At 39.6% G+C, this 11,774-nt stretch overlaps 1 protein-coding gene across 1 annotated transcript in view; it reads right to left on the reverse strand.

The window, feature by feature from the left end:
* LOC138010144 (craniofacial development protein 2-like) overlaps nucleotides 1–725 on the reverse strand; it is an 888-nt gene extending 163 nt beyond the window's left edge. Inside the window, exon 1 of the mRNA XM_068857090.1 lies at nucleotides 1–725. This exon is cut by the window's left edge and continues 163 nt beyond it. Coding sequence (XP_068713191.1) covers nucleotides 1–725 — 725 coding nt within the window.
* Nucleotides 726–11,774: the final 11,049 nt, after the last annotated feature.

The raw sequence follows: 11,774 nt of genomic DNA on the forward strand, positions 1-11,774 counted from the left end.
ACAAGAGAGTGGTCTGTGTCACAGTCTGCGCTGTGAAAGGTGCGGGTAAGAAGCACGTGCTTGAGGCTTGTGCGTCTGACAATGATCATGTCAAGCTGGTGCCAGTGTTTCGAGCGTGGATGACGCCAGGACACCCGGTATTGTGGCTTCGTCTGGAAGAAGGTGTTGATCACACACAAGCCGTGGTAAGAGCAAAACTCTAGTAGACGCTGTCCGTTGTCGTTGACCTTGCCAACTCCAAAGGAACCAAGGCAGGAGGGCCAGGAGTCTTGGTCGGCGCCCACCCTGGCATTAAAGTTTCCCAGAAGGACGAGTTGTTCATTGTTGGGGATGTTCTTGATGACGACATTCAAGTTGGAGTAGAATTCGTCTTTAGCCTCAGGTGTTGATGTCAGAGTAGGAGCGTAGGCACTGATGAGGGAGATTGGACCGTCAGAGGTGTAGAGGCGGAGAGTCAGCAGTCGTTCACATCCCTTGTCGCCTGGTTCAACCATCTTCAACAAGGTGTTCCTGACAGCGAAGCCCACCCCGTGTTCTCTACGATGCTCCGCGCTCTTTCCTTGCAGGAAAAAGGTGTAGTCCTTTTTTTTCAGCGTTCCAGAGTCTGCTAGACGAGTCTCCTGCAAGGTGGTGATATCTATCTTCAGTCGCAGAAGCTCATCGTTGATGACGGCGGTCTTTCGTGCATCACTAATGTTCTGGAGATCATCAAGTCCGGTAGTCATGGTGCGGACGTTCCAGGTTCCCAGTTTAAGAGCTGGTATCTTACTTTTGATCGTTCTTGTTATCTTGCTTGGTGCGGATGTAGCGGTCTGCTTGTCGGTTGTTACCTAATCCACATGCACCCAATGAGGAAGACAGACCGTGGCGGGACAGCACCTTATTGACCGGGGGCTGCCCGGCTTAGGCGGGCGGTAGCTGTCCAGTGAGATCCGAAGATCCCTCCCACCGACGAAAGCGACCCCTGGCGCCACGCTCTACGCCAATCAAGCATTGTGGCTTATAACCGGTGACTGCCGCTTTCCGTGTTGGTTCGACGCTGTGAGGCGAAGCTGGAGTTTCCTCTCCAGGGAACAGGCCAGGGCAGAGGGATAAGGAGGACCAGCTCTTGCCCAGTTAGCAGGACCCCCCTCTCCACGGCGATGACTGGTCCGGACGGAACCGCAGGGCCGGTACGGTCCGGGGCCATTGACGTCGCAGGAGTTGCCAGAACGAGATTGATTACAACGACGAACTGCCTATGGGACTCCAGCTCCAGATTTCTCCTCGAGGTTAACTCCTGAAGCCTTTTCTCTAAAGTGATATTAGCCGCAAGGCAGCGGAGGTTTTTGACAGAGTTTTCCTTCTCTGCATGCGGCAGGTAGCACAGGGTAGCATGATACCTGTGGCAGGAGCGACCTGACCTGACACCTTTACCCCCTTTATTTTAAATAAATAAACACCCTTTATTTTATAATAAAACCAAAGTTCATAGCTAAGTATTTGCGACATATCAAGGAAATATCTAACGGAAATTCAGTACTTTAAAATATCGGGGATCCGTTACCAGGATTAATGATAGTAAAATTGGATAGGCGTTTTCGGGTAAAAATTAATATATCGCTTTAGCCAAGCCTAAAAGCGGAGCTCCCTGGTTATTTATTCTTACTTCCTGTACGGTTTGTGAAAATAAAAGGTTTCGAATTGTCCGCGTTTTGATGTTTCCGGTTGCAGCTTTAATAATTAAATCATTTTCGTTGCTTTCTTCTATAGAAAAGTTCTTTGCCTAACTAGTGAATTCCACGGTAAATTTTACGCTAAAAACCGATATCGCACGAATCACGAAGCGATGAGTAGGATATCGGTTTTATGAGCGAAATTTACTTTGAAATTCACCAGTTTGGCAATGAATTTTTCTTGCACCGCATGAGTTTTAAAAGAAAACAAGCACACCCTCAGCGAGCGAATGGAAAAGGAAAAACGGTCAAATCAGAGATATTTCAGAGTCAACTGTCGATACCCACCGAACAGGAATCACGCTAAAATTAGAAACCATAAAAACAACTTTGTCAGTTCAAGGTCAAAGAAGAGTTTTACTGATGTACTTTTTTCCACTTTATCTCTAAAAACAAGATCATTCACATTTTGATGAATTTCATTGAAACACAAGAAAGGACGAGCTTCAATTAAATAACGTTTGGGTGCTTTAAACAAACTTCTGAAAACACAAGCTAGTGAGATTTCCCTCTAATTTTACGAGAACTCATTGGGAATACGTGTTTATAACATAAGGGCAAAATTTTCTTGTCACTGTCGAGGCACAACGAAAACCAGTTGGCAAACCGATAGAAAAAAGTAATTGTTCCCTCGCATTTTAGAGCAAAACAAAAACAAATCAACTTTTTCTTTATGTCCAAAAGAGTACAGATAATTGTTATTTAATTCCAGTTGACAGTAAAAATTCGATTTCCTTCCTAAACAAAGGAAGAACCGATTAAACCAAAAAGACGCATTTACTTTAAATAACGCATCGGTAAAAATAACAAACGGTTTAGTGCCCAAGGAAAGAATTTGTCGAGTAACTTCTTCCACTAAGTATGAGCTATTACTGGTTATTCTGTTTTGTCGTTGTCGTTCTCTTTCGCTCTCCTTTCGTTTCTGTTCTAGACATAGGTCCTTCAGGCATCATGTAACCTTATCAAAGCTTCTAAAGATATGCCAAAAATTGCAATACAGAGAAAAAGCAGCTCTAGGCAAATTATTAAAAAAAAAACCACTCAGCTTTAAGTTTACATCCCGCCGATGCTTGACTCGAATAACTGCGTAGCCACCAGTGTCGATCACACTGATGATATCATGATATGTCAAACTGGATTGAAACCAGCGAAAAATGCAGAAAGAAAACATCTTCCAAACCGTTTTCCACCTGATCACGAAAAGCGTTGACTGTGTAACAACTTTCGTTGGTGTAGTATGGCCGTGTAGCCGCGTCGATCCACAGAAAGCGCGCAAAAATAAAGCCTCGCTTATGTTCCGGTTGAGTTAACCTAGGTTGAGCCTGCAATCCAATCGAAAACCATTACCAAGTCAGCGGTCAATTTAAAAAAAGGTGACCTCGGTGACCTCTAAGCTTGAGCCCGCAATATGGTCACGTGATATTGGTCAGCGGATACCTTGTTTTGACAGGTGTCAATTGATCAAGAGATGGATGTCCAATATCAAAGATGTATGCTGTAAACTAGCATGATGCTGGTCACATTGGCATACCTAGAGGTTCGGACGTACGGACGGACGTACGTACGTATGTACGGACGGTTGATGACGTCATTGCTATTTCAAACCAAGATTTCTCGCATCGATGGGTTACCATATTTTCTTAACAATGGTGCTCCACGCGCGAGTGCCTTCGGAGCGCGTGGAGCTCCGCTATAATTAGATGCAAGTTTCAACTGATGTTATGGGGCCACTGTCATGCTAAATTTGTTTAGGTCAAAACTGAGTAAAAATCTAAATTAGTACTTCAGCTCACACGTATAACATTCTTGACAACTCAGTGAGATGATACGAAATATAATATGGCAGAAAGTGCTTTTCGTATTTAGTGCTTGGCGACTTTCAGAGGACAACGTCTCAAAACTTGAAAAAACTGACCAATTTCTTTGGTGTGAATCTGTATGCAAATTGTCACTCATTTGTAACCGGAAGTTCGATCTAATTAGCCAATCAGGATGAAAAGTATTTCAAGGGAATCACAACACAGCTTACAAATGAACGAAATGATGTATGAAATGAATCATATACTGAACTGCGGATATGAAATCAAGTAAAGCTATGATCCTCGCAGTTATGGACGCAATTTTAGCAATTGCATCGAACTCCTAAATTCTTCAGGCTTCTCTACGCAATTGCAAAAGTTGCGCTCATAACTGCCAGGATCATAGCTTCACTTGAGTTCAATATATGAACCAAAAATAATAAATATTAATTTATAATTAAATATGTATCATATAAATATATATGTTACATAAATCTTAGATATAAATTATATATGAATATATATTCTATAAATATTAATATATAATTTCTTACCCGATAGCACTTTCACCTTAATGGAATCTGACTGATTATTCCATCCTTTAAAAGTTCTGCATCTCTGGTGACAGCTATACTCCCCTTCATCATCTTCAGTCACGTTCAGAATTTTAAGGCTGAAGAATTCCTTGCATATGCTCCTAATCCTTTCAGATTTCACTATCACATACTTTCCATCTGTGTATAATGGCCATGGGTTCTTGTTGAAATGCCAAGTGAACCTTCCATAGCACGAAAAAACAGCAACCCGAGAAACCAAGCAACGTAAGGTGATGTCATTGAAGCCATTCACTGCAATCTGAGGGGGTCCGTAAGCTTTTATGACAGGATTACCTGTGTGAGAATAAATTCCGGAATAATTGTTTGTTTTTGTATTTGTTGAAGCAGGTTAGCTACACAACTGATTTGGACTTGCTGTAATTTCACACTTATTGTCTTTATTGTCTTTACAAAAAGACAGCATATTTAAATAAAGATAAATATTTTCTCACAATGTCATATTTCTGGCGTAACAAATTAAGCAAATGCCAGTTTTCTGCAATGGTTTGTTTTAGGTATTTCACCGATGGTTGATATTGTGCGCCAAAAGGCAAGATTCATTTGTTTTCCTTTCGTTTTTGTATGAAAGCTTGTTCCCCATCTTCATTATTTACATTTGAGAGAGACCTTTTATACGATTTCCTGGGTAATGTAGCCTATAAGTAGTGACTTATTGAAGCATTTGATTAAAAAGTTTAGCGATAAAAAATTTTGATTTAAAGACATTTTAAAAAAGTTTGACGACGTTTCGACGTTCACATAACGTCATTCTCAAGTCAAAATGAATAAGAATTAAACAAGTATATATAAGATAAGTAAACAATAGGAACTAATGTACAACAGAAAATATGTATGAGAATAAGAATAAAATGCAATAGAAAACAATAAAAATTAAGTAAAAAGTTTTGCATTAATGGAGTCACTTTGTACATTGAGAGAAGGTTTAAGTTTCCTGATGAACAGCATTTCGAAAACAAGACAGTTAAATTTGCTGCTGCACTTCTTAAGCACGTGAAATTGGCTGCTTTTCAATCCCAGGAGACTACCATGATGTTCCCTGAAGTGGTTTCCAATTGATGACTGCTTATGTTCAACGATGCGTTGGTGAAGGTGTCGGGTTGTCATTCCAACATAATCTGCATCACACAGATCACATTTAAATATGTAAACAACGCAATTTTGGTTTACCAAGTCAGGTTTCTTCTCTTTCGGCTTAAGATCTTGTTCAAGCTTACGACTAGTAAATATCGGCTAAATAGTGACATTATTGATCTTATGGTTTAGCTCTTTCAATTGCTTTCTAACAGCACTGGCGGATTTCTGGTCTTTGAAAGGAATGTTGATACGCACAATCTTGTCTGTTGTGGTACTGTCCTGGCCTCTTGTAGGTGAAACACGATCAAGGTTTTTGATGATGCTGTTGATGAGGCTGAGTGGGTAACCAAGACGAGTGAATATTGAACGCAATTTACTGCATTCCTGTTGGAAATATTCATCTGTAAATGACAAAGATTTTGCACGGTGCAACATTGTTTTGATGAGCGATTCTTTGTAACGTACATCTGCATGACTTTGGTAATGTAGTAACAAACCAGTGTTGGTAGGTTTCCGGTAAACTCGCGTTTCCAAAATTGTCCCATTTTTGACAATTTCAAACCCAATGAAGGAGCTCTTGTTATTAGAGGGAAGTTCCATTGTGAAATTGAGGTTAGCGTGGAGATTGTTCAATGTCTCAAGGAAATGTTGTGCAGAGGGGACATCAGGCATGGACACCAAAGTATCGTCGACATATCTCATGTAGAGAGTTGGGAAGTTGTCAGCTAGGTTTGTTGTAAGTTGCTCTTCTAGGTGGCACATAAACACGTTAGCCATTAACGGACCAAGGGGCCATCCCATAGCAACGCCATCAGTTTGTTCGTAAAGCTGACCGTTAAATTGGAACAGTTGATTTGATGTCGAAACCTCAAGTAGCTTCATAAGATCTTGCCTTTGAAGGTTCAGATTATATGTTCTGTTGAACCATTAATGCAAAACTTTTTACTTAATTTTTATTGTTTTCGATTGTATTTTATTCTTATTCTCATACATATTTTCTATTGTACATTAGTTCCTATTGTTTACTTATCTTATATATACTTGTTTAATTCTTATTCATTTTGACTTGAGAATGACGTTATGTGAACATCGAAACGTCGTCAAACTTTTTTAAAATGTTGTTAAATCAAAATTTGTTATCGCTAAACTTTTTAATCAAATGTAGCCTATCTCTCGCAAATACGATTTGAATATTTTAATGTTCTCTTCAAAGAATTTTTGGAAAGTTTGTTCTAAGAAATCGTAGACACTCTCCTTTAAAAATAATGAAGCCTTAATTTTTTACTCCCCATGGGTAAGACAAACTGAAATGTCTCAGTAGGCTTAAAATGAGCCTTTAGAGATGCTGGTATCCAGGAATTTTGTTTCCTTTCCGGAGATTTCATCCGTAAATTTGATTGTGAGGTGATGCTTATTTGAGTGTTCAACAAACTGTGTAGTTTTGTTTCTGGTCAGAGCGAGACTACGTAGACGTCGTTTAATTTTCGTCTTCACAATTGTAAGTTTTAGCTTGTCTTTTCTGTAACAACGACTTCGTTTCTATTCTTTCAATGATGAAGAAATGAAAGAGTGTATGGTGAATAAATGCAACTATGAGTAAGAGGTAGAAGTCGTTTAAATAACCATTGTTGAGGTACCAGTAATAAAGCTCTCAAAACTCATTCTGTATCCTGGTGGCAAGGAGACACCACATTTACGCCTTAACCGCCTAATCTGACAAACCAATCCGCTTTACTTGGTCTATACCAATTCCGAAAACTTGGGATTATTGTTAACCTTGGCTTCTTTTCCCACTTTTCCTTTGCTGGTATTAATGGTTATTAATTTGGAAATCCGGCATGGGGTGCAGGGATGGCGCAGTGGTGAGAGAACTCGCCTCCCACCAATGTGGCCCGGGTTCGATTCCCAGACTCGGTGTAATATGTGGGTTGAGTTTGTTGGTTCTCTTCTCTGCACCGAGTGGTTTTCTCCGGGTACTCCGGTTTCCCCTCTCCTCAAAAACCAACATTTGATTTGATTTGCGTAAATGAAATCTTGATTGCGCTAGAATATTAGACACTTAAATAAAGTTCCTTTCCTTTTATCCGGAAAATAAATACTTCATAAGGTCTAGACTATCGAAACTGTGCTGAAGGATTTTGTGACCAAGTGTAGCCGTTGCCGGTAAAATCCGTTTTCAGTTGAATTCGTTTTAACCTAGGTTAAATTGGTGTTCCTCGTTTTACCTAGATTGAATACACACTCAGATGGATTGAAGAAATTTATTGGAGCCTATCAAATTATAGAAATGTAAATGGGTCTAAATAGTGAAAAGAATGTTTTGGGTGAGCATGCTTGTCGTTGTAGTGAAGTGGTGAAGACACAGTTCTATAGATATGGAGGGTGCGAGTTCGAGTACCGGTAACTGCATAGTACAATTCTTTGTTCCCCTACTATGTTGTAATGTTAAATGTGTGAATACAGAAACCGATAAGATGATATACGTTTAGATACGTAAGACAGAGCTTGAGGAGGGAAGGTATAAGTGTCTTCATTCCTTTTTAAAGGGGGCTTAAGCTACAATCCTAGCCAAAACTGTTGGAAAGGTTAGCACTTTTGAAGTCTTCATTGCTTCTCTCCCCTCCCCCCTCCTTCAATGTTGTGCAAAACGGAATGGTTTCAGTGGAAAATTGTTGACTTACCTTCCAACATTGAATAGGGGGGAGGGGGGCTATGTAAGAGAAAGTGAAACTATTTCTTTTGAGCTTTAACAGAAGCAGGTTGAAGTACAGCTCTGGTGTGGTTCATTCACATAACCTTCCCAACTACTTTTGTCTATGATTGTCTGAAAATTGTGGGCGTGGTCTTAAATTGGAAAGACGACTTTTTTCTTAGCGTTTACAGTGCCTTTGAAAAACAAACACAATTAAAGGTTGATTTAACATTTAATTGCTTTTTGCCATGTTAACGGCCATTGAAACCATGTATACACAAAGGTTAATTAGATGCATTATTTCAATTTAAGCTCTCTTTATGGAGTAATGTTGCAGTTTACCTAAAATAAAGCTGAAATGACCATGCAAAGTCAAACTACTACATCCTTTGAAACCCTTTACACTCCAGCCTCAATAATTTATCTGTAGCTGTGCTGTAAAGGCATTATTTTAGGCTTCGAAAATGGAGTAATGTTGGGAGTGATGTCGGGAGTAATGTAAGTGCTCTCGCACTGCTCGCACCATTTCTTGCTAAATCGATCGAAATAAAACAGTTTTGGGCATTCTTCCAACGTCCTCCAAAAAGAAAGCTATCTTTTTACGAATATGAAACATCAAACAACAAAAATGTATTTTTTATGGCATTTTTAGTAAACACTTTCCCAACAGAACGGATTTTGGAGTAACGTTGTGAAGCGTCACGCAAGTCTGAAATCCAAATCATAAAACGATGATTTTAACCAAATTTCAGTATTGTGAGATTTTATTTATGCATTGGAAAGTACATTATAAGAACGTGTCTAGAATAACAAATGGAAGCCACATGTCAAATACTACGAGAGTTATAAGCGTTTAAAGTAGATTTCCTACTCTCATACAATCCTAGTCAAAACTGTTGAGAAGGTTAGCACTTTTGAAGTCTTCATTGCTTCTCTCCCCTCCCCCCTCCTTCAATGTTGTGCAAAACTGAATGGTTTCAGTGGAAAATTGTTGACTTACCTTCCAACATTGAATAGGGGGGAGGGGGGCTATGTAAGAGAAAGTGAAACTATTTCTTTTGAGCTTTAACAGAAGCAGGTTGAATACAGCTCTGGTGTGGTTCATTCACATAACCTTCCCAACTACTTTTGTCTATGATTGTAGGTTGAGTGTTATATATAAATTTAGCAAAGCCTAAAAGCGGACCTTCTTGGTTATTTATTCTTACTGCCCGCAGGGTTAGTGAGAATAAAAGGTTTTCGAATTGTCCGCGTTCGGGTGTTTCCGGTTACTGCTTAATTAAATATTTTTCTGCGCTTTTTCATTGCTTCACTAGTGAATTCCACGGTACATTTCACACAAAAAACCGATATCGCATGAATCACAAAGCGGTGAGTGCGATATCGGTTTTTTCAAGCGAAAATTTACTATGCAATTCACCAGTTTGGCAATGAATTTTTCTTGAATCGCATGAGTTTTAAAAGAAAACAAGCACATCCTCAGTGAAAGAATGGAAAAGGAAACAAGCCATTTCAGAGCCGGTCAACTATCAATAGCCAGCGAAAAGGAATGACGCTAAAATTAGAAACCGTCGGGAAAAGTTGTCAGTTCAAGGGCAAAAAAGAGTTTAACTGATGCACTTTATTCCACTTAATCTCTATAAACAAGATCACTCACATTTTGGTGTATTTCATTGAAACACGCCAGGTTGGATTGGAACAAGAATCGGCAAAATACGGCAATGCAACCAAGAAAGGCCGAACTTCAAACAAGATCCGCTCCAATACTTAAATAACGTTTAGGTGCTTTACACAAGTTTTTGAAAACACAAGTTAGTGAAATTTCCTCCTAATTTTTCGAGAACACATTGCAATTACGTGTTTATAACATAAGGGCAAAAATTTTCTTGTCACTGTCGAGGCACATCGGAAACCAGTTGGGCAAACGGATTAAAAAGCACTTGTTCGCTCGCATTTTAGAGCAAAACAAAAAAACTAACTGTTTGTTGCATGTCGTTACGATAGAGGACTTTCATTATCGAACGATGTAAGTTATTTTCAAACCATACTTTGAAAGTGAAAATATCATAAGTTATGAAATATGTGAACTGCGAATCTTTTTCTTTTAGTTACATGAATAAAGCATGCCAACGCAAATCTACCGGCGTTCAAAACTGTTGCCTGCCATTGCACAGAATTACCGTAAGATCATCTGATTACAAAGTGAGAATGTGATTGCTTTATAAAGTGACAAACGCAACTCAGTGACAATACGCAGTTCACATATCTCATTATTTAGGTTATGAAATTTTCAATCTCAAACTGTGGTTTGAAAATAACTTACATCGGGTTCTGTAAACAGACGAATAAACAGAGTGACAACGTTTTTCACTTAGATCCATGCAACAAAAGAAAGATCCAAAAGGATTGAAATGATTATTAAAATGGTAAACGAATTTAAACTCACTGTCGTTCATTTTGCACTCCCAAACCCGATGCAGATCTGTGCATGCGCGTGAATTTACCGCTGGCCAAAAAAAAAAACTGTGGAAAATCAGGACTGGACCACCGGGCCGCCGGGCCATCGGGCCGTTGCGGGCCGATGGGCCGCGGGCCTGCTTTTAGTAAAACCCCTTCTTCCACAAAGTATGAGCTATTACTAGTATTCTGTTTTGTTGTTGTCGTTCTCTTTCAGTCTCCTTTCGTTTCTGTTCTAATCATAGGTCCTCCAGGCATCATGTAACCTTATCAGAGCTTCTAAAGATATGCAAAAAAATGCAATACAGAGAAAATGGCAGCTCTAAGCAAATAAAAATAATAATAAACAATCAGCTTTAAGCTTATATCCCCCAGATGCTTGACTTGAATAACTGCGTAGCCGTCAGTGTGGACCACAGCTATCATGATATGTCAAACTGGAATAAAACCAGCGAAAAATGCAGAAAGAAAACGTTTTCCAAACCGTTTTCAACCTAAATACGAAAAACGTTGACTGTGTAAGAACTATAGTTTACGTAGTATGGCCGTGTAGCCGCGTCGAGCCACAGAAAACTCGCGAAAAATGAAGCCTTGCTTATGTTGAGGTGTGTTAACCGGGGTTGAGCATGCAATCCAATCGAAAACTGGTACCTATAAACTTCAAAAAAACAGCTGACCTCGGTGAGCTCTAAGCTTGATCCCGCGATATGGTCTCGTGATACTGGTCAGCGGATACCTTGTTTTAATAGGGTGTCAATTGATCAAAGCATGGATGTCCAATATGAAAGATGTATGCTGTCAGCTAGCATGATACTCGTCACATTGGCATACATGGACGAGTGGACGGACGTACGTACGGACGGACGGTCGATGACGTCATGGCTATAAAACCAAAATTTCTCGTATTGATGGGTTACCATATTTTCTTATTTATGGTGCTTCGCGCGTGGAGCTCCACTATAATTCAACCTAGGTAAAATGGGCATCACGAATTCATCCCAGGTAAAAACGGATTTTACCTGCAGCATAGCCACGTGCTCTCAGGGCATGGAGATGCAACCTATGCTTAATTGGTAAAACTTGATCCAAAGAGTTGTTACACTTTGCGTTGTTACATTTTGCGTTAAAGCAGTCGATTACTTTTTGCGTTAATGCACGGGCGGCCCAAGCTCAGTGTGAGTATGGCCGACAAAAATATAAGGATTTGTATGGGAATCCCGATAAAAAGATTAAAAAGATAATTATAGGAAAAAAATCTCAATTAAAAAGCCTAACCTTATTGCCATACCTCCCTTCCTGTGTGGTTATTTTCCAGATCCGACGCGATTTTTTTCCTATAATTATCTTTTTAGCGGCGCGCAGAGCACCATAGTTAAGAAATTATGGTAACCCATCGATGCGAGAAAATTTGGCTTTGGTC

This window comes from Montipora foliosa, chromosome 7 (assembly GCF_036669935.1).
Source record: "Montipora foliosa isolate CH-2021 chromosome 7, ASM3666993v2, whole genome shotgun sequence".
NCBI lineage: Eukaryota > Metazoa > Cnidaria > Anthozoa > Scleractinia > Acroporidae > Montipora > Montipora foliosa.